A 24364-nucleotide genomic window follows, 5' to 3' on the forward strand; every position below is an offset into this window, starting at 1 on the left:
CAGAATTAGTTCAATGAAACAGGCTTCACTAGTGTTCAGAATGTTTTGTGCCCAAATTCAGTTACTGGAAGTCACTTCCATTATTGCCTTTAAAAGAGAAGGCGCCAGTTTTCGTCTGCTCTCCAGATCTTTTCCCTGCAGGCAAGGGTGTTATTAGTTTGAACCACTCAGGGACATGTCTCCTGGTGGGCTTGGCTATCTACAAACCTTCACCATGACTTCTGAGGCCGAGTTTGGTACACTGGGTAAACATTTCGGACTGAGAGCTGGTGCACAGCTGAGGACAGCCCTTCTGTCTTCCTGGGTCTGTTCTCAGGATGGCCAATTCTCACAGAATCCCTAAGGAAAGATCTCCTGGCTGATGGGTTTGGGAACTGGATTCTGTTGTAATTCTGGAGCTGCTTTTTCATCGCAGTCACCGCCCTAGCATTAGCTTAGGTTGTTAGTAAGTGCTCAGTGAGTATTCGTTGACTGGATGAAGGAAACGAAAGGATGGAGGTGTTCATGACAAGGGCACCCCCCGCAAAGACGTGAGTCACTCCCACCCCTACCCAAACGCACTCCCTAAGCTGAAGGAGTGAGACTTGCACTGAAGGTAAAATGTCTTTTTCTGATAGTGCTCTGGTCTCTTCATTTGCCCCAGATTTTCTGGTGTCTCTAATCTTGCACCTCAGGCCTCATCACAGATATTCCCATGTTTCCCATGTCTTCGATGCCGAGCTGCTTTTCCTCTGGGATAGCCCGGGAAAGGAGGAGCTGCCTTCTCTCCACACCTCCTCCCACCTTTTGGAGGCGATCCTCAGAGAGAAGCACAGACTTATTTCGAAGCTGTTTGTATAAGGGGAGGGGGCAGGAGGGCAGGGTGTGTGTGGTTCTCCATGGGGAAGCAGGAGCTACGTATCAACAAACTACCCCGCTCCCACCTACCGTTTCCAGTACAGTGAACTATGGTCCTTGGAAAGGATCACTAAAAATTTAGACAAGACCTCAACAAAACTCAGCCTGGAAAACCCCTTTTCAGAAAAGCTGATTTTACAGGTATAATCTTTGAACTTAAAGATTTTGAGAACGTTTCTCATGATGAAACTGGCTGTTCTGGCCACCCATAGCACCCAGAGGCTGACAGACTGATTCATGATGCACTTGCAGAGCCAGCAATAGCGACAGAGATTCCCGCTGCCTTCCCCCGTGTACTGCCGTTTAAATGAACTCACTGCCAGCTTCCATCTGTTACTGACAGATGACCCGGGTCCTCAGGGGTATTCTATTGGTACCAGATGCATTTGAACATCGAACACATCAGCATGATGGGGGTGTACTCTCTGGCTTTGTTATCAGTGCTTCAGGGCTGACAAGAGGACTTCTCTGAACTTGGATATCCAGTATATGACACAAAAACACATTGGGTGAAACTCAGATGCCGTAAATTTAATAAAAATACATTTAGATATTTTTCTGTTTTATGTACACTCTGAATGTCTGAACATTCTGGACTACTGTATAGTTATGTACAAGTGCAATGTGAAGGCTGTCATGACTACTTTAATTTATGTACAGGCTCTCCTGTGACACGCAGACATCTCTGAAGTTCCAGGTGATGCCCTCTTGGTAACTGGCTCTAAGTGAGTGCCTTTTCTCCTGCACCCCCTTCCTCTGGCCGAGCCTGGGGGAAGCCGCTTGCTATGGGCTGCAAAAGAACAGCAGTGGGTTTAGCCGCTTCTCCACTGTGGGAGCAGAATTACACTTCATTTGCTCTTTTCTTCTGTTTTAAAACAAAACATTATCTTTTAGGAAAAAATAAATAAATAAAACCAGGTGGCTGTGGGACCGGTGCATGTTCTTTCAAGGCCTGGGACTCCTGCGGGGAAGGGACTTCTCTGGCCAGGGGCACGTGGGTCCTCGGAATAAACAAGGATGGCCCTGTGGTAGGATCCTCTGCAGTGCCTCCCTGTGGGCCAGTCAGAGGTGAAGGGCATTCACGGCAGGCTCTCTGTGGGTGCGGACAAGCTCCCTGTGGGTGCGGACACCTGGAGAGCAATGTGGGGAGTTCAGAGGTTTTTTTCTAGAACCATCTGCTCTTTAACAGTGATGGGAAAACACAGCTTTTTAGAGGCAAGTCTCAGAGTAGAGGTGTTTTGTGCACCAGACAGTATTTTATGGTTCAGCTTCTTTGAAAACATCTTCCCAGGCCATTCTTCACAGGAGTGCGTCGGTGCTGGAAAAGAGATAACACTCCCTTCTCTAGGCACTGCATTTAAAGGTGAAATGCCGCAGTTTTTACTCTTTTGACTATTTTTCCAAATTCACAAACTTGAGCATTGTTGTGTAGGGGCCCATCCCCAGGCTCTGAAGCAGGAGAGGTCTTGGCAGAGAACAGAGCACCGCGGGCGGACAGCACGAAGCCCAGGCAGTGCCCTGGGAGAAACGCCGGTGCCCCCTCCCCACTTCCATTTGGTCACTTTCCATTTGGCGTAGTTTTCCCTCGTCCATTTTTCCCATGTGCTTTTCATCCTGTTAGTGTTCTCTGCCTTCCCCAGGGCCAGCACCTGGGCCTGGAGGAGGGGTGAAGAGCCCAGCCCCGGCTGGGGGAAAGAGGGCCTTCCCCGGCGGGAGGAGTGAGATCCGGGAACAGAGTTGCTCTTTGACAGGTGCTGCCACGCTCTTTTCTGCTCAGGGAGACACGTGCCACAGTGAGTCCTTTCTTCTGTGGTGCCCGGCAGCAGGAGGTTAGAAAGGCTGAAGCAAAGGCCAGGTCGAGAGTGACCTGGGGGCAGGGGACACATGGGGATCACGCCTAGTGTCCTATGTCAACAGTGACCACAGGAGCTTTTAGTTAGGTCATTTCCGCTCTCCTCCCAGTCCTTGCTGCTGGGATAAAGGTTGCTTGGGGTGAGAATTCTTTCCTGGCTGCAAAGTACATTTTAGAAAAAAAGCAGATTGCCAATGGGACTATTTAAATTCTGTAAGAATGTAGGAATGCAATTATGTAAAAACTTAAGCTTACTAACTTTCCAATTGCTAGATCTATTTAAAGTCTAGGCACTTAGTGTGTGTGTGTGTGTGTGTGTGTGTGTGTGTGTTGTGTGTGTGTGTGTGTGTGTGTGTTGAGAGAAAAAGAGAGAGGAATTTCAAATGGATTAAGATCTAAATTAACCAAGTTGCTATAGAAAACTACCTATCACACCAATTTACATTCTAAGTAACACTGCTGACCTTGACATTTAAAATAGCCCCCTTCTATCTCAGTTTAAAATGATTCAAAAGTGACATTAGTTCTCAACTAGAAAAAAGCTCCCGGGAAGAGAGTTATCTGCCTAAAATGTGCAAGAATAAAGAGCACATCTTTTTAAAAAGATGGCATGTTTCAGATGACAAGTTCATTCATCTAGCCAGTTTTGAAAAGACCTTGTTCCAGAACGACTGATGACACACGTTTACTTGTAAACACTACAGCTTTGTGTTTTTGCAGTTGAGACAGTCCCAAGACCAGTTCCCACAAGTAAACCTGAGTATCATCCCTAGCTCTCTCACTGGCTCCACACTGGCCTCCTCCAGCAACCTCTGGATCATCCCTGGACCTGTAAGTAAATCAATTATTCCCTATGCAAAAATAAAGGTTAGATGCTGGAGCACAGATGGGAGAAACTGTCAAAGAAAGCTTGTGAACATGCAGATGAGTCGATGTTTCCAGTCGGAGGGTTTCCAGTTTTTTGCCCTGCTCCACTCAGCACAGCGCCTCCTGCCTGCTCCCTCCCTGCAGACTCCAGCACGCCACTCGCCTTCACTTGCTCACTCACAGACTCCCTAGCCCCAGCATCAAATGCAGGTCCCAGGCTGCGCAGGGGGCTGCTGCTTCCGGTTTCTCAGTGCTCCCAGCTTCTCTTTGTACAGCACTGGCAGGTGCTGAGAAATGTCCACCAGGGCGCTGGCTACTGCGAGACCTTGGGAGAACCCACAGAGGGAACACATGTTAAGGAGCAGCTTGCCTTTATTTTAAAAAATAAATTGAAAAAATCTGTTTACATTCCCGCAGTGCAATAAACAAAGCAATAAAGTATGTAGGGAAGTCTTACTTGCACTCTGCCCTTTCCTCCCCGCACCCGTCCCCTCACCATCTGAGAAACTGCTTTCATTAGTTTGCATATATTCTTTCAGGGTTAAGTTATACAAATACATATTCTTTGCCCCTCCCTGGTTACACAAAAAGGTATAGCCTGCCTTTCAGATCAGTCTTGCCAAGTGCTCTGCGTGGTGGTGGGAGCATTTAGTATGATTGCAGACATACTCTAAACACTAAATTTCTCCTCCTGGCCTCCAAAGGGAGGCCAAGAAAAAGCAGCTCTCTTTTTTAAAAATATGTTTTTATTGATTTCACAAAGGAAGAGAGAGGGAGAGAGATATAGAAACATCAATAATGAGAGAGAGCCGAAACCGGTTTGGCTCAGTGGACAGAGCGCCAGCCTGCGGACTGAAAGGTCCCGAGTTCGATTCCCATCAAGGGCATGTACCTTGCTTGCGGGCACATCCCCTGTAGGGGTGGTGCAGGAGGCAGCTGATAGATGATTCTCTCTCATCGATGCTTCTAACTATCCCTCTCTCTTCTTCTCTGTAAAAAAAAAATCAATAAAATATATTTAAAAAAATAATCAGAGAGAGTCATTGATCAGCTGTCTCCTGCATGCCCCACACTGGGGATCGAGCCAGTAACCTGGGCATGTGTCCCAACCAGAAATCAAACAGTGATCTCCTGGCTCATAGGTCGATGCCCAACCACTGAGCAACACCGGCTGGGCAAGCAGCATTCTTTACAATGTAATTCAGATTCATTCCACATGGCCCAGCCAACATTAGTGATTTTTAAAAAACATGTTTTTATTGAGTTTAGAGAGAGAGAAAGGGAGAGATAAGATACATCTATGAGAAAGAAACAGATTGGCTGCTTCCTGCAAACACTCTACTGGGGATTGAGCCCACAACCTGGGCATGTACCTGATTGGTAATCGAACCAGTGACTTCTTGGTGCATGGGTCAACACTCAACCAACAGAGCCACATGAGCTGGGCCAGCACTAGTGATTTTTATATCTATACCATGATACGGGTTAGGGCAGACTCTGGAATAAGTAAGGTTCTTTAATCTCCCTGTGCCTCTATTTCTCCCTTTATAAAATGTGGAGTAATAACACAGGGCTTGTGTGAGGAGTCAATGAGTGAACTGAAGTATCCTTAGAATGCTGCTTGCTCACCACCACCCCACTCTGCTTTAGAGCCTGGTGGTTCCAGTCTCCTTTTTGGCTGGAAACCTTTAACTGATTTCATCTGGGGAAAGGCCAGCCAGGTCAGAGTGGGGCTGAGCCCTCAGGAGCCATGCTGGCAGACTTGTTGCTCCATCTCACTGAGCCTACAAAATGGGGCAAACACGAGGGGGTGGTTTTTCAGTGCCAGGCTTAGTGCCTGGAATTCAGTGGAGAATCCAGTAACAACAGCTGTACCAAAGGCAGAGCCAGGTGCTCCGGGAGTCCAGTGGACACCCTCTAAAATGGGGGCAGAGAATGAATGGGGTCTCAAGCAGTGGGTAGGTGACGATCATCAGGAGTTGGAGGGAAAGGGGAGGGGGCGCACCTCAGGAAGTTTGGTGCAGAAAAGGCTGCAGTCTGTCATCTCCTCCTCACCCTAGCCAGCACCCTGCCATCAGGGAGAACTGTCCAATGTGGTGGCAGAAGACACAGCCATAGTGTCTTCCAGTCAACAGTCATCATGCCCTCAACATGGGCAAGTTAGGGGCTCAACTCACTGAAATCCCCAGGCGAGGGCAAATCACGCTCTTCCCTAGGAGGTGAAGGCAGAAACCCTGGCCTGGCCATGCCTAAAGGACACCCCAGACGCAGACCATCTAAAAGCTGAGCGGGAGGCTCTTCTGGTTGTGTTCGGGGTATGGAGCTCACACTTTCCTCATAGGCTTTTTTTTGGCTGAGGTAACCCTAACCCCAAGAATAATCTCAACTGAAAGTTGTCTAAAACATTCATATTGTCTGAGGCATCCCTCCAAAGTACTGCATGGTTAATCAAGATAGCACAAAACTATACTCCTTTCCTTAATGTTCAATAAGAAAATATTTATCTAAATTATGACCCATGTATTTGATGGAATAGTATAAAAGAGATTGGTAAAAGATTATGTAGTAAGCTGTTAAAATGTTTATGAAAGTTATATGAAAAAAAGAATAAAGTAAGAATGACACAAACATTTCAACTAAATTACTGGAAGGAAACAACAGAACAGTGAAAATTAATGGGTGTTGGAGAGGAGAACTCTAAGTTTTCAGAAACTTCCTTTAAATTGTTATAATTGCTGTTTGTGCCTTATATTTAAAACAGAGTGAAAAATGCCCTGGCCAGGTAGCTTAGTTGGTTAGAGATACACAAAGGTTGTACATTTGCTCCCAATGAATGCATTAAAAATTTTTGGAACAACAAAATATTCCTCTCTCTAAAATAAATCAATTAAAATGTATAAAATACAGTGAAAAAGCAAATGAAATGCAATAGTTCTGGAAATACCAGTTTGAAAATCACAGCGTGGAGGAGCCATGAGAGTAGGTAAGATGACTGAGAGAGTAAAAGTGGAGGAAGAGGAAGAATGCCTACATTTAGGGGCAGAGGAAGGAGAGACAGGAAAGGAGCAGGAAGGCCCGAGGAGGCCAGACACACTGTTAGGGGTGTCGAACTCAATCAGAGAAGGGGCCAAAATCTAAAATCCAGCCTAAATCGCGGGCCGAATGGTTTACTGAACAGTCATAAACTGACAATGTCATAAACTGACAGCGGAGTGCAGTGATGACAGCGCAGTGCGGGCCACATTGCAAGGCCTGGCGGGCTGGATTTGGCCCGCGGGCCTTGTGTTTGACACATGTGTAGGCAAAGGAAGGTATGGTAGGAAGCATCAGGATCACTGGGAAGCGGATGCAGTGAGGCGGGTTCTGGACTTTCCCCTGGGAAGGACCTCAGGGAAGACAGTGAAGGAAATCCAGTGACAAAGGAGTTACCTCACCGAATCCTCATAATGGCAGGAACTATTCACGTTTATACTCAATTTCTCTAAAAGGGAAGGATCCCTCACTGACCCTCTGGTCTACTCACCGGACTGTCCAGGAGGAGGGATTCCACCAAGGCCTCGAGGGAGCCTCACGAATGCAGAAAGGACAGCAGCTTTGTAGTAAAAACATGGCTCCAGGGCAATGGGTTTGGGAACAGCCTGGTGAAGAAAAAGAATTAGCTAGAGAGGTGTTTCTCATGCTTTAGCTCTGAGTCTTCAAATGTGATTTTGTAAAGATGCCCTCTGTATTAGTTCTTGCTGGTGTGTGATACATTATTAACTTAGCTGCTTAAAATAACACATCTATTATCTCCGTTTTGTAGGTCAGAAGTCCAGACAAGCTCTGTAGGGTTTTCTGCTAGGGATAGAAGACTATTCATGTCTTCCTTCAGTTCTAGAAAATTCTTAGCTTTTATCTGACAAGAGTCTCAGCTCTTATCTTCACAAGGAGGAAGTCAAGTATCAGCTGGGCTCTACTCTTATCTCAGGCTCTGGGGCAGAATCTGCTTCAAAACTCATTCAGGTTGCTGGCAGAGTCCAGCTTCTTGAGGCTGTAACCTGAAGTCCTCACTTCCTTGGTAGCTGTCAGCCAGGGCCACGCTCTTCTCGCTCTTCTCGTAGAGTCTGCTTGCATTCCTGCTCATGTGGCCTCTCCAGCTTCAAACCAGTGATGATCCGTCAAGTCCTTACCAGGTTCTCTCTGTGCCACCAGCCAGAGAAAACTTTTCCCATAGCTTAAGGTCGATTACCTTGGGACTTTTATTATTTCTGCAAAATTCCTTCATATCAGTCCCTAGAGTTTAACTAAGCATGAGACAGGAATACTGGGGCCACCTGTAGAATCCTGCCCACCATACTCCCAAACATGTCAGCAATCTCTTCAGTTTGGCTGAAGAAAATAATTTCCAGAACAGCCCTGGCTGTGGCACGAGGAAATGACTGGATGGTGAAACCAGTTATAAGCAATTACAATAATCCAAGTGTGAGATGACAGTGGCCTATACCAAGATGGGACCCCTCGGGGGATGACCAATGAGATCCCTCGGGGGATGTCCGATTGCTGACTAGGCCAGCAGTTGGACATCCCCTCTCACAATCCTGGACTGCTGACTCCTAATCGCTCACTTGCCTGCCAGCCTGGCTACCCCTAACTGCGCCCCCTACTGGCCTAGTTGCCCCACACAGCCTGCTTGTTCAGTTGTTTGGTCATCCCTCGCTAACCCCCTGGTCATAGGCAGCCATCTTGTGAGGGTATGATGGTCAATTTGCATATTGCCTCTTCATTATATAGGATCAATACTGTTTTCACAGTGGCTGCATCATTTTTACATTCCTAACAGTGCATAAGGGTTCCAATTTTCTCCACATTGTAGTGACCTATTTTTGCTCTGGGTGATTTTAAGATGTTCTCTTTAAAAAAAAATGTTCTCTTGTCTTTAGAGTTCTATAGTTCCAGTATGATAAGTACAATTGTACATTTTTTCTTTTTTGCTTTCCCTTTGCTTTCTTTCCTTAATCCTGCTTGTGATATGTTTTGCTTCTGAAATCTGTATATTCATGACTTCTATCATTCTGGAAAATTCTGTTATCTCTTTGACTTTTGCTTCCCTCCATTCATTTGTTTTGGGACCCTGATAATATATATGTTAGATCTTTTCATTCTATCCTCCATATTCTTATTATCTGTCATATTTTCCATTTCCTTGTCTCCTGTCTACATTCTATGTAATTTCTTCAGATTCATCTTCCAGTTCAAAAGCTCTGTCCTCATTTGTGTCTGACATGTAAACTGTTCTGTTTGACATGTAAAGTGAGTTATTTAAAAAATTTCTACTACTATACTTTCCATTTCTAACAGTTACATTTGGTGGTTTTTCAGATCTGCTTGACCATTCTTGACTCTCATGGCTTCCTCATTGTTTTGATTCCATCTTTCATTTCTTTAAACATTTCATACATAGCTATATTAAATCCTTTAGATATCAATTCAAACATTTAATAGTCCTGTCTAAATCCATCTGCTGTCTCTTATTCATGAAATGTGTTTCTCTTGTCCGTGGAAATCACTTTAGGTTCTGATTTTGGTTTATGACTTGTTCTTCTTGGAAAAGGAAAAGGAGAATGGTCCCTGAAAATATTACCTACTTCCTGTGAACTTAGTCATGCTTTAATAGTATGTTTTATGCAGGACATATGGCTATTTTACTAATGTATCTGAAATATTCCATCATTTTGTTAAAAGATATTTCTTTTACTTTCCTCATCAGTTTTTTGGGGAGGAGTCAGAAATATTTACTTTATACAGAATTCATAATGAATTATGATTCTGTCCCTTTACAAACAAAGCCCTCCAAATACTTATAAAGAATAATGGTTCAATTTAGCTTCTTTTAAGTTTTAAAATATTATGCCATAGAATATCAGACAAATCATTTATATTTTAAAATCCTTTAAACAAGAGATTGCTTAGTGACATGCATCAAAGGCTGGACAACAAAAGCAAGAGAATAAACTTTGGTGTGCTGGCTTATTGTAAAAAGGAAAGAGAGAGGAAAACAAGAGGCAACACATTAAAGTTCTTTCTCTCTCAGGTTTCCCCGACTCAGAAGCATGAGTTTGACAAATTAAGTTATAGGGACTTTGTAATCACATTCTCACCTTTATAGTCCCCCCAATAAGATCAGGAGGCTCTTCATCTGTTTCCAAGGCAACATTTACAGAGGCAAAGGGACGACTGGCCATCTGCTGCATCTCTCGCAGAAGTTGCTGATGAGTAAAACAGCAAGCATTACTGCAATGAGTACTGAGGGAATTTCATTAGAGAATACTACATATTAAAAATATCCCATCCTCCCTGATTCAAACACATCAAACCCCAAATATTTTTAAAATAGTCAGGGAAAGTTAGACAAAGACCATGTACATTAGGAATTAGTTAACATTAGGAATTACTAAATCCTGTTGGATGTGGTTAACAGTACTGTCATTATAAAAAAAAATCCTTATCAGATATATATATATATATATGTATGCACTTTAGTATAGATATAATGTCACAATACGTCTGTTAAATACATAAAATAAATTATATAGCCCTATCCCACACTTATTTATTTATTCTGTTAATCCTCACCTGAGGACGTTTTCCATTGATTTTTAGAAAGAGTGGAAGGGAGTGGGAGAGACAGAGAGAGAGAGATCAATGTGAGAGAGATACAAGGATTGGTTGCCTCCCCCATGCACCAACCAGGGTGGGGATCAAACCTGCAACTCGGGTATCTGCCCTTGACCAGGAAATAACCTACAACCTTGGTGTATCAGGACAATACTTTACCTGACTGAGCTACCTGGCCAAGGATGATTTAGGACTCTTAAAACCTCCCATCATATCCTTTGCTCTGAAACAGTTTATATGTCTTGAAAATAATTCTCATAAGTATATAAAGAAGAATAGAATATTATTATCTCTATGAACTCATCTTAAAATAGAAACTCCCTGAGTCTAATGACTTTTGTGGAGAGAGTAATATATTGACAAGTTTTCAATTCCTTCTTCCCTGGTTATTAGTTGATTGTGGCTCTAACTTTTTTCTTATTCCATTTGGATGACTTGCATTTTTTCAGAACATTGTACAATTCATTGGGATTTTAAAATATCCTAGTAACAGAGCTATTAAAGAATTCTCTGAATATGTTACCCACTGATTTTTAAAATAACAAAGAGGATGCAACATTTACTTCTATGATAACATCACCTTTACATGGGTCAGAAAAGGTGTCATGCTCCCAGGAAAAAGCCCATATTCTGGAACCTATCTCAACCCCATCACAGACACTAATGCTCTATGATCAGTGCCGAGTGCTTATGAATTTTGGTTTTAGACATTCCCATTCTCTTCCAAATCTTGACCATAGATCAGTTTTTATATAGAAAAAGGCACTAGTAGATACAGAAAACAAAGCACATGTAAGGCGAGGTCTCAGTGCATTTTCATTAGCAATATGCTATAGACCTGATGACCAGAAGGCAGAGAATTAACAGTGAAATTTGCAATAAACAAAGTTCTTATGTTATAATTTTTAAACAAGTGTATTTATTTGATTTGTTTAATGTAAATATTTGTTTGACTTCTTACTTTTGTAATGGAGCTCTGGAAATAAATCAAGATTCATAAAAAAATAAAATTCAAGCCAAAATCTAATTAGATACACATTTATCCTTCCTTGAAATATGAGAAATTCTTAGATCTCCAGGACCAGGGTGCTGGTAGGATGGGTAAAACTGGCATCTGTTTAAGTCAATATAGTTTCCTTTTAGAAAGCTGAGACCATGTGGGGCAGAATTAATGATACTGATGTAGCAGTAACTGAAGTCTAACTGACCTCCCACTGGACCTTTAATGGAATGGCTCATCAGGGGCTTATCCCAAATAAGGAAAGTAATTCTAACAAAATTATGATAGATAATAAGTCTATCCGTGAATATGTCCATCAATGATCACTGAATAGCTAATGCTGACACTTGCTTAAGAGAAATATGTAGAAAGGAAAAGCTCTTTCAAGGATTCATTAATCTTTATCCACTGAGGCTTACCTCCCTGCGCCTGGAAGCCCAACAACTTTGTTTGATCTTCCAAACCACAGCAGCCACCAGGAGCAAAGAGAGGAAACAACTGTGAGAAAGGAAAGTATCAAATTATTATCCCAGCCCCCAGAATCAGCACCGTTGTCTCCGTATTCCAGGCCAGACAAGTAAGCAATTCCTCAGATACCACCCCAAGCTCCTCTCTGATGAGTAATCACAACCATGTTCCGGTTCACAGGAAAGCAAAGTGTGAGGGGACCTGATAAACTGAGCTTCAGACCTTACTGTACAGTCCCACCAGGTGCTCGGAGGGATCCCGACCTCCCATTGGACCTTAATGGAATGGCTCATCAGAGGCTTATCCCAAATAAGGAAAATAATCCTAACAAAATTATGACAGATAATAAGCATGCTACTTAATAAAAATTAACAAATGTTCACTGTAAGATATAAAAATAGGAAAAAATAATTTTTAAAATAACTTTTTATAAGGAAGAAGTAAATATAGAAGAAACAAACTTCTGTATAATAATATATATTCAATTACATTTTTACAAAGTAAATGCATACATTTTTGTAAAGTAGAAGGGTCATTCTCAAGCTAACAACTTTCTCTAGGAGAGACTAACTCCCAGTGGCCAGTGCTCTCCCAATTGTAAACCAGGAACTCAATAATTTGAAAAGCTACTGTGATAGCAGAGTAGCAGACTTCTGATAAAAGGATTAATAAGTTGAAGAACAAATATACCTCTAAAGTAATTGTTAAAGTAATTTAAAAACTCGTGTTCTTCCAACTGGTATGTCTCGGTGGTTCAACATGGACCCAGGATTCAAGAGGTCACCGATTAGATTTCTAGGCAGGGCATATGCTAGGTTGCAAGCTTGATCCCCAGTAAGTAGCCTGCACGAGGCAGCTGATCGATGATGTTTCTATCTCTCTATCCCTCCCCCTTCCCCTCTCTCTAAAAATAAAAAGTAAAATCAATAAAAACGTATTTAAAAAAACAACACTGGTGTTTTCACTCACTAACTTGTAAAAGGGCATGCCACTGAGTTTTGTTCCAGAGTGTTATACACAGACTTGATGCTCTTGGCCTGTGTCACCAGATACCTGCTTGTTGAGCTTCGTGTTTGCAGAATGTCATGAAAAGCAGCCTCAGTGCCCCCAAGTACTGACCCCAAAGCAGACCTCCCAGGCTGGCTGGAGAAGGGACTCTAATATGTTAGGATGATTGAACTTTGGTCTTTTCACAAAAAGAAACTTCAACACTTGACATCTCACCACTTCCCCAAAATGCACATGCATGGAGACCCCTCCCGGGTAATCTAACAGAAGGTAAAGGGCCCCAGGTCATCACTCAGAAAAGAGCCTTCAATTCCTTGTCTGCTGGTCCTCTCGGCTGTCCTGACACTGCTTGTCCTTCCTCCTCCCTGACAGTCTCTATTTTCCTTTTGGTATCAATACTTTCCTGGGCCAGGTCCTGCCCTAGGCTCATGGAATACATTGACAAATAGAACAAAAGCCACTGTTCCCATGGAGTTTACATTCCAGGATGTGGATACAAACAGTAAATAACACAGAAAACAAAAACAACATAAAAGAGCATGTCAGAGGTAGGAAATGCTACAGAAAGAAAAGATGATAGGGTAAGGGGGCTCAGAGTGCCAGTTGCATTCTAAGGCAGAATGGTCACATAAGCCTTACTTCTTGAGAAAGCGATATGTGAGCAAAGACTTGGAGGAGGTGTGGGAGATGGAGTCATCAGCATGCATATGGTATTTGAAGTAATCAATCTGGATGAGGTCATCACGAGATTGAATACAAATATATAAGAATGTCCTGCCGAAACCGGTTTGGCTCAGTGGATAGAGCGTCAGCCTGTGGACTGAAAGGTCCCGGGTTTGATTCGGTCAAGGGCATGTACCTTGGTTGTGGGCACATCCCCAGTAGGGGGTGTGCAAGAGACAGCTGATTGTGTTCACCATCCAAAGACAAGTTGTTTACGTCATCATTTATCCCCTCTTCTATCTGCCCCAACCCCCTTTCCCTCTTTAATCAGCATACTGTTGTCTATGAGTCTTTTTCTTTTTCAGATCTTTTCTGAGAGAATAGGATATAGTTCAGCACCACAACAACATTCAACAAAGGGGATAAGGGGTACATAAAACAGTGCAAACTCCCCCCACCAAAAAAACCCTCAGCACAAATGGTAAGACTTATAAAACTGTTCCTATATAATGTAGAAGAACCACAATCTAGAATTTAAATCCCAAATAACCACTACCTAGGATGGCTGTGGAAATAATTATGGGGCTCTCTCAGAGGCTTAAGGCAGATAGCTCTTATAGGAATTGGAATCATGAAGTTGCCAGGAGCTGAGGCCAAAGTCACACCCCCTCAGTGGATACACATCCTTTCCCATCTGACTTCCTATGCCTTTGTTTGTATGTGGGTGAGTACTACTGCCAGTCCCTGGATTCACATGACTTTCAGCTAATTCAGGGTTTCTCAGTGCCTCTGGAACATATAAGAATCACTAGAGAGCCTTTAAATATCACAACAATCAGGTCCCATGCCAGATCAATTAAATCAGCATCTCTGGGCGAAGGGCCCAGGCTGCTGCTGCCTTTTTTTTTTTTTTTTTTTTTTTTTTTTTTTTTAAAGCTTCCTAGATGGTTCTAAGGTATAGCCAGGGCTGGGATTCATGAGAGAAGATTCTCAGAATTCAATTTAAAACTTGTAGGAGAGGCCTCTAATTGGCCCTGTTCATCTCTCATGTCAAATTATAGGCTTGCCTGTTTATGGTCTGCCCTTAAGCTCTAGACTGTTAAATACCTGCATTAAAGGGTGATGAAGAGCTATAATGAAAACAGGAGCAGCTATAAAGAAAACAGTCTAAGAAGAGGTGGCCTATGTGGTGAATGTGCCAGGTGAAGACATCACAGAGTAGACAAATAGGTTGTGTTTTGAAGATTATGACAGGCAAATGCAGAAAACTAGATTAAGGAAACACCCTTCCAGGCCCTGCTGCTCACATGGCCAAAAAGGGAAGGAACAACAGCCTTAGAGGACTCACAATTTGGTGGAAGTAACAAGACAAAAATTCATGAAATACTGAATTTGCAAGAATATAGAATGATCCTTTGGCCTGCTGTGGAGGAACTGTGGAAGATGGCTGATGTCAGTGAGTCCTGGCTATCTGGCACTAAGCAGAATACAAAAAATGTTGGCAGGTGTGGGAAGAAATGCTGGAATCCTCTGGGGTAGCATGAGAGAGGGCAGTTTCCTTCTGTGGGAGGGAGAGATTTCCCTGTAAATGGGAAGAAGTTTCATTAATTTCCAGCATTCCATATTGCTGGCTTTGCATTATTTGGGACAGAGGTCCAGGGTCCCCACTCAACTCCAAAGAGCTAGGCTGGGCATACACTGAAAAAGGAAATAAAATAGAGAGTGAATTCCCACCCAGCCTAGTGGGCGGTGTGGCCTTGGAGTTGAAGTAATGAACATACTCCCTTGATTCATTGACAAATTTCTGAAGGCTATCCATTTGGAAAAAAAGTAAAGCTATAGCCAAATAGATTCCAGATGAAAAAAGGATGACCTAAACATGAAAAAAAACAAGAAGAGATAAAAATACTCATGAAGAAAATATAGGAAAAGACTGACAGACCTGCTTGCCAAAAAATACCAGAAAAGACAAACAACTGAAGACACACACATGTTAATAATCACAAAATATAATGAAATCCTAAAGTTCAGTAAGAAAAAGGCAAACAGACCAATAGAAATGTGAGCAAAGGATATGAACAGATAATTCAAAGTAAGAACTATAAGAGATCAGTAAGTATCACTCATAATTAAAGAAATCCAAATTAAAACAAGATACCAATGATACCTCCCAGATTAGCAAAATTAAAAATTTGACAATTTCCAGGGTTGCTAAGAAATAGTAGTAGTAATAAGAGAGAGAGGCAGCCGAAGCCGGTTTGGCTCAGTGGTAGAGCGTCGGTCTGCGGACTGAAAGGTCCCAGGTTCGATTCCGGTCAAGGGCATGTACATTGGTTGCGGGCACATCCCCGGTAGGGGGTGTGCAAGAGGCAGCTGGTCGATGTTTCTCTCTCATTGACGTTTCTAGCTCTCTATCTCTCTCCCTTCCTCTCTGTGAAAAAATCAATAAAATATATTTAAAAAAAAAAAAAAAAGAGAGAGAGGCAGAAATATTAGTAGTAAGAGATATCATATTCCTGCTGTAGGAATGTAAATTCATGCAACTGTTCTGAGGGGCCATCTGACAATGTTTTTGTGTTTGGGTATAGTAAGTATAGAACAAAAAACTATCTCAGAGAGAATATTCACAGAAAAATGCAGACATATGCAACAAAAATTGAGGATAATCTAAGTTAATCAAAAGAGGAATGTTTAAATAAAATATAGTACTCAAAATATGGAAAAAGCTGTTTTGGAAAAAATGAGGTGAATTTCCACCTGGGAAATGTTAACCACAGAACTGCAAGTAAAATAGCAACTTATAGAACAACTAGAGGCCCAGTATACAAAATTCATGCACAGGGACGGTCCCTAGGCATGGCTGTGATCAAGGCCAATTGGGGCCTTCCTCTGGCTGCCAGCCAGGGCCTCCCTTTCCCAGCTGTCAGCTCCTGGCCAGGGCCTTCCTTTGTTCCACGCCACCCCATATTGGTCAGCGCATTTCATTTTATGAATTTAGCACACCTGACAAGAATATAATGAGAAATGAATTTACAAGCCAGTCTCATGAAGGAGGAAGCAAAAATTTACCAATAATATGAAAAGACTACTGGTCCTAGCTGATTTGGCTCAATGAATCCATTGAGCCAATGTCAGTCCAGCCTGTGGACTGAAGGGTCCTGGGTTTGATTCCAATCAAAAGCATGTGCCTTGCCAAAACTGGTTTGGCTCAATAGATAGGTCTGCGGACTGAAAGGTCCCAGGTTTGATTCCGGTCAAGGGCATGTACATTGGTTGTGGGCACATCCCCAGTAGGGGGTGTGCAAGAGACAGCTGATTGATGTTTCTCTCTCACCGATGTTTCTAGCTCTCTATCCCTTTCCCTTCCTCTCTATAAAAAATCAATAAAATATATTAAAAAAAAAAAGAAAAAAAAAGCATGTGCCTGAGTTGCAGGCTCAATCCCCAGTGGGGAGCATGCAGGAGGCAGCCAACCAATGATTCTCTCTCATCATTAATGTTTCTATCAGAACTACTACTCCCAGAATTCCTGGTGCTCCCCACACTGTGGGTTTTCCCTTCCTGCTCTGCCTCTGTCCCATGTTCTCCTGCTCTGCCAACTCCTCCAAGCTGCCAGATCTCCCTCTCTGCTCTCCATCTGGCACCTGTGTATGCAAATTAACCCACCAGCTTTGTTGGGTTAATTTGCATACTCACTCCTGATTGGCTGGTGAGTGTAGCAAAGGTATGGTCAATTTACATGTTTCTCTTTTATTATATAGGAGGATAGTAGTTTCATAAAAATAAAATTAAAGAAACTAAAATAAAAAAAATCCCAAGGGCTTAGCAAGTAATTTTAGCTTTAAAAGTCTGGATAATCACCTGAATCATTTCTTGAACAAGAGGAAATATATATATTACTACACCAATAATCATTAAGTGTTGTTTTAACCCAAAATTCTCTCCATATAAACAGCTAAATGATCTCCATTTTAGTATAGAGTACATGAAAAGCTGCCTCAAAAAAGCCAGAACATACCAAGAAAATATTTTCATTTTATCAGATGAGACTAAATTTACACTACTATAACTGACATGTAACTTTTCAGGAAATAAATACAATTAGTTTGGTCTGTTGTGTAAACTCAGGATTATTCATTTATTTTATTTTTTAATTTTTTAAATATATTCTATTGATTTTTTTTTTTTTACAGAGAGGAAGAGAGAGGGATAGAGAGTTAGAAACATCGATGAGAGAGAATCATCGATCAGCTGCCTCTTGCACACCCCCTACTGGGGATGTGCCCACAACCAAGGTACATGCCCTTGACCGGAATCGAACCTGGGACCTTTCAGTCCACAGGCCAACGCTCTATCCACTGAGCCAAACCGGTTTGGCTATTCATTTGCTTTTTTATGAGCTGACAATTAATGGAATTAAGTACCTCAATCAAAAGAACAGATATGGTTTGTATGAGTGAAATTACCTGAAAAAGGTCACGAAGAACTGTACCAGGTCCATAAAATTGCTGTGCTGGGAGAAGGCAATCTGTGACAGAGAAACAGGTGGGTTAAAAAACTGCACCATTAACTCAGCCTTTTGGTTCAATAGTTAAGCTGAAAACATACTTTCAATTCTAAACAAGAGATTAATGTAATATTTTTCACTTGAGGAAAAGTGCCTCATCCCTTTAGTTTCTTCTCTTGTTTAACTGCCAACACAAAAGTAATACAGCAGGTACTTCAATAACATTTTGTCCTTATAACGTTGATGAGATGCCACAGGAACTTGACTCTTGTTTCTATCAATTAGACTATGGTTTTGCTATATGTTGTTTTGCTTACAGAATCCATCAATGACATTGAGAACTAACTTACTGTATTCTGTGGCTTCCACAACCTCCTCCAGTGCCCCTCTGCTCACGACAACAAACCTAAGTTCTTAGAGGCTGAAATTGAAGACATCTCATACTAATGACAGGCAAGTCAGTTTGCTAGCTACCTCATTGTGCCTTCTTTCAGACAAAATACTCTGCTGGTTTGTTTCAAATTCCAATTGTTGATCTACAGTGTGGAGGGAAGCCTCATCTCATGCCCCTCATTTCTTCAACATTTATGTGTTCAGTATGTACTCAATTCAGGATAATATCTCAAATCTTACTATACTGAGTATCACCTGACAATCAACATAACATCTGTTGGAATTTAAATAATTTCATTATACAGTGAATAGTCTTTATACCAAAACTGTAAAATATTCCTAGTGTAGTTAATCAAAACCACTATTAAGAAAAAACACTGCCAATTAAACTATGATAAAATGCTTTTAAAATCATTAACTGTATGATTCACCTTGATTTCAGATATTAGAATATGAAAATATGTGCACCTTAGGATTTATTACTAAGTATGACAATCTTGTCCTTATTATTACCTGTAGTACCTGCCAGCTATTATTGTGTATTCCCTACTTACTTTTTTTTTTTTTTTTTTTTTTTTTAAGGGAAACAGAGCCTTCCTTGGAGAGAAATGATACTACAGACAAAGCAATTACTGAATAATGGAATAAGTGTTATAGTACAGACAATGTGTATGACAATCAAAGAAGTAAATGATTTTTACTAATCTCACCCAACCCCCTATCTTTGTCAGGAAACAACTCCCATCTTGCAGTAATGCAAGAAAAGTGCTATGCCCAGGCCCCAGCTCAAGAGCATTTCAATGCTTTGCACTCTTTTCAAACGATTTTCTTGAGGATAGAAGGAGAAGGGAGAGAAAAAAACATTAATCGGTTACCTGCCATAGCGGCCCCAATTAGGAATCAAACCTGCCACTTTTCAGTATAAGGGATGATGCTCCAACCAACTGAGCCACACTAGCCAGGGCTGTGCTTCGCACTCCTTTAATAGCCAGACTGAGAGAGGCAGAAGAGGTTTCCTCTATTTGCCTTTTGGACGGTATTCTTTACTTTTTTAAAATATATTTTATTGATTTTTTTTTTCCACTGGTTTCAGTAAGAGCACAGGAACTTTGTTGCTGATTACTATATCTTAGTGCCTAAAGCAAGACTGGCATGTAAGAGGTGCTTAATAAATATCTGCGGAATAAATATGATATTTGGAAAAACAATCACCTCACTTCCCCCATGATTCAGTAAGACATGATTGAGTTTTCTTCTAAGAACTGGGGCTCATGGTTGCATCCATAATTTAATTTTTTAAAAAATCAATATATTTTTATTGATTTCAGAGAGGAAGAGAGAGATAGAAACATCAATGACAACAGAGAATCACTGATCGGCTGCTTCCTGCATTCCCCCTACTGGGGATTGAGCCAGCAACCTGGGCATGTGCCCTGACTGGGAATCAAATCATGACCTCTTGGTTCATAGGTCAACGCTCTTTTCAGTTATACTTTTGAGTTCTATTTTTCAAGATGCTATCAGATTCTTTTTTATGATTATTATAAAAATTTTTAAATGTGCCGAAACCGGTTTGGCTCAGTAGATAGAGCATCAGCCTGTGGACTGAGGGGTCCCGGGTTCGATTCCGGTCATGGGAATGTACACTGGTTGCGGGCACATCCCCAGTGGTGGGTGTACAGGAGGCAGCTGGTCGATGTTTCTCATCGATGTTTCTAGCTTTCTATCTCTCTCCCTTCTTCTCTGTTTAAAACCAACAAAATATATTTAAAAAATGTTTAAATGTGTTTATGGACTTTTCTAATACTAAAAATGAGAATTTTTATAATAAAATCTACTTAATTCAGAGAAGAAAATCTCATTACAATTTATCTTTTATTAGAAGCTTTTATTCTTTAAGTCTTTATTGTTGAAAGTATTATAGATGTCTCTCCTTTCCCCCCCATGGGCCCCCTCTATACCGATTCCACCCCCTTCCCAGGCCTTCAACATACTATTGTCTGTCCATGGGTTATGCACATATGCTTCTAAGTTCTTTGGTTAACCTCTTTCTGCCCTCCCCTTCCCTCTAAAATTTGTCAGTCTGTTGTATGCTTCAATGTCTCTGAGTCAATTAAGCTCCCAATGTCATTATTCTCCCTTTCTAAATAGTAGGTATCACTCTCCATACTTCAGGACATCTAGAATTTATGTCCCTGTACATTTACACACCTGCTGCTGACTCAATTTTCAGTGACATGTTTGATTAAGATGTGCTTGCAGGAGGGGGGAGGGGTGCTCAGTGTGTGTTAAATAAATTCTAAAAACAAAACTCTGAAGCCCAGCTAGCCTTAGGACTTGGGGTAGGATAAGGAGGATCTGCCCTGCTAAGCACTAATTTTGTGTGTCAGCCAAACAAGTGATTTCAAATGGCTGTATTACTTCACTTGATCTTCCTGTCACTAGAGTGTCCTCCCTTCTTATTCAGCCATCCCATCATCCACTGGGAAATGGCTCTATTCTTTACATTCTCTCCAACACTTAATCCACTTCTTTTAAAGGCTGGGGGAAATCACATGTTACCTGTGTATATAGAGATAACCTGGAAAAGATGATTCCTGTATTCTTCTGTCTACAAAGATCTCAATATCTGACTTTTTAATTCTTGTAGGAGAAAATCAAGGTAATTTCCCACCTCCCACACTAAAGCAGATGGACCTTTGCATCCTAAGAACTAGAGAGGGTTCTCAAACTCTGGAGAGCTTGCCACAAAGTCTGAACCCCTGACCCTATTCCTACTTCTGTAGCTTTAAGCTTCCCAGGTAATTACGATGCTGGTGTTCAGAGGCCACACTTCAGGAAATTGAAATATTTTTAAAATATCTTCCCTCATTCCTTCCCCTGGACAATTTAGTTAGTTGCAATGAAAAAAAAAATTAACATTTTTACTTGAAAGGTTTGGTCCCAAAAGAAAATAACTTGGATCTTTCCCAGGGTAGGAGTGAGGGGAAGGATGAGGGTAGAGGAAGAAAGGATAGTACTTTGAAATAAAAAGAGGCAAGACACAAACCTTGAGACTGGGAAATGGAGGGAATGAAGAGGATGTTTTAGAGTTTTGAAAGTGCCAAGGAATATAGGGTATAAAGGAATGTGGGGTGACTGCCTGGTGGGCCTGGGAGCTCTGGAGCATCAGTGCTTATTCTGTGTCCAAGCCTGTCTGTCACACACATGGGAGTGAGGACGGCTGCCTTCAGATAAACCTCATGGCCATGGGCTAGAGCGCTGGGAGCAGTAAGTGAGTATAGATCAGAGGTCCTTCCCCAGATCTCTGGTCTGTTAAGCCCTGAGGTTTCTGCACATCACTGAGCGAAGGGAATGGAGCTCTGTGAACACAAGCTGAAAATGAATTTATAAACTATGGTAGGTAGAGGCTGAGCCCCAGCATACTCGAAAAATAAGACCTTTCCTATACTCCACTACCTCTTCTTTTAAAACAAAACAAAACAAAACATTTTACATCTATTAGGTACAATTTATAAAGCAAGTACTCACAAAAACTTAAGTGAATGAGCATGTGAGTAAATATTAAATGAGTAGGGAAAGACCACCTTTAAATACACAAGGATTGAAAAAAACCGGAAAAGGCCTCTAATCTTTTATCTTCACAGGAATGATCTTCATTGTTTGAGCATGTGAGTCAGGGAGAGGATGGGAAAGGACAGCTGGACGCCCTGTGAGGCGATGCAATCTTGACTCTGAAGCAGCACCCGTCAGGCTCTGAGAAAACCCAAGTCTGTGTGTACCCAGCAGAAACTCTGTGGGCGGCTCCAAGGCCTTGAGGCCAGCAGCTCCTCCAGGGCTCAGCTCTACCTGGTTTGGGAGCCCACCAAGACTACAGCCCCTCTGCTGCTCGTCCACCAAGAGGTCAACCTCTGCAGATGCTGAAGGTCTCACATTAGGATCCAAAAGTGCTGAAGTGGACATGCCTGCCATATAGGCTCCTGGCTTCACCATGCCAATCTTGCCACATAGTTCTGGTCACTGCAAGGCTGGAAGCCAGGAAAGGACTGTTTCTCCTATAAGAACTCAGTCCTGTCTACAAACAGCTTTCCACTCAGGCCTCAGATGTGCTGAGGATGGAAGATTCTGTGACCACTGGCTGAGCATATTCTAACCTGGTCTAGTGCTGCCAGCTCTTGGAGTTTTGCTGTGATACAAAATAGCTTTCTTTAAAAAACACAAACAAACAAATAAACCCCAAAGTTCTATATGAAACTCTATGTTGAGACCACAGGCCCTGGACTGGATCCCAGTGCTCATTACCTGGCCTCACACACCACCCACCTAATGCTGGTTTGTGCTGGCACAAAAACTGTATACCCAAGCTCTGGCCAGAGCCCCAGGCTGGTGAATACCACCGAGCCACTCATTCCTGACATACAAGCTAACACTCACCATCTGTCCACTCCCAACCTCCCACCTCAATACTGCTCTGTGCTTTCTTTCCCAAATTTCCTTCCTCAGCCATTCCTTTCACCTCTCCAAAATTCCTATTCCATTTTATCATGCTAATTAACAATTTAGAAAACATTAAGAATGACACACACTTTACTGAAGTATCAACAAGTACTAAAGGGTAAATGATACAAAGCAATGGTTCCTGCTCTCCTCCCCTCTTTTTTTTTTTTTGTTTATTTTTTTTTGTTTATTTATTTTTTATTTTATTGATTTTTTACAGAGAGGAAGGGAGAAGGATAGAGAGCTAGAAACACCGATGAAAGAGAGTCACCAATCAGCTGCTTCCTGCACACCCGCCACTGGGGATGTGCCCGCAACCAAAGTACATGCCCTTGACCGGAATCGAACCCAGGACCCCTGAGTCCGCAGGCCGACGCTCTATCCACTGAGCCACACCGGCTTCGGCATCCTCCCCTCTTCTTAAGTATTCTCTCCAGAGGTCCCCACCTTTAATTAGGATTTTTTTCTTTTTAAATTTATTTCAGAGAGGAAGAGAGAGCGAGAGAGATAGATGAGAGAGAATCATTGATCGGCTGCCTCTTATACACCCCCTACTTGGGATCAAGCCTGCAACCCTGGCATGTGCTCTGACCGGGAACTGAACCCTTATCTCCTGGTTCATGGGTCAATGCTTAACCACTGAGCTACACTGGCCAGGCTAATTAGGATAAATGGCAAAACCTTCCCAGTGGCCGATAAATGGTAAAACCTTCCCAGTGCAATGCTGTGTGCTTCCTGTAAAGCAAAGCAGAAGGTCAGTTCTGAGACCTATCCCAGCTGAGGCACATTCCTGTAGCTACCTTTAGGAAGGTAAATAATATACTTGTATCTTTATTTCTTGTTCTATCACTTGCATTATCTTTTTCCACTTTTTTATTATGGAAATTTTTAAATGTTATAAAAACGTAGAGAGAATAGTGTAATGAATCTAATGTGTTCATAACCCAGCTTTTTAAAAAAATATATATATTTTTTATTGATTTTTTTTACAGAAAGGAAGGAAGAGGGATAAAGAGTTAGAAACATCAATGAGAGAGAAACATTGATCAGCTGCTTCCTGCACACCTCCCACTGGGTATGTGCCTGCTATCAGTGTACATGCCCTTGACCGGAATCGAACCTGGGACCCTTCAGTCCACAGGATTACGTTCTATCCATTGAGCCAAACGGGCTAGGGCTAGGGCTATAACCCAATTTAATAATGACCAGCTCACGGCCAATCATGTTTCATCCATACTCTACCCACTTTCCTGGTGATCATATTATTTTGAAGCTAATCCCAGACTTCCTAGCATTTCATTTAAAATATATATATATTTTTTTTTTTATTGATTTCAGAGAGGAAGGTAGAGGGAGAAAAAGATAGAAACATCAATGTGAGAATCATTGATTAGCTGCCTCCTGCATGCCCTTTTATTGGGGATCAAGCCTGCAACCCGGGCATATGCCCTGACCGGGAATTGAATCATGACTTCCTGGTTCATAGGTCGACGCTCAAACACTGAGCTACGTTGCCAGGCTCATTTCATTCTTAAGTATTTCAATATGATAGTATTTC

General features: G+C 42.0%; 1 protein-coding gene across 2 annotated transcripts in view; it reads right to left on the reverse strand.

The window, feature by feature from the left end:
* Positions 1-1785: 1785 nt before the first annotated feature.
* The window catches only part of ATRN (attractin), a 113626-nt gene continuing 91047 nt past the window's right edge, over positions 1786-24364 (reverse strand). Inside the window, exons 25-29 of one of the 2 annotated variants that reach the window (XM_084887674.1) lie at positions 17876-17937; positions 11690-11768; positions 9754-9861; positions 7136-7254; positions 1786-3941 (exon numbers count right to left, since the gene is read on the reverse strand). In XM_084887674.1, coding sequence (XP_084743800.1) covers positions 3794-3941; positions 7136-7254; positions 9754-9861; positions 11690-11768; positions 17876-17937 — 516 coding nt within the window. In that variant the 3' untranslated portion in view covers positions 1786-3793. The remainder of the gene's footprint in view (positions 3942-7135; positions 7255-9753; positions 9862-11689; positions 11769-17875; positions 17938-24364) is intronic. The other variant, XM_084887673.1, reaches the window with a different exon arrangement.

This window comes from Pipistrellus hanaki (assembly GCF_964339955.1).
Source record: "Pipistrellus hanaki genome assembly, chromosome: 6".
Lineage (NCBI taxonomy): Eukaryota > Metazoa > Chordata > Mammalia > Chiroptera > Vespertilionidae > Pipistrellus > Pipistrellus hanaki.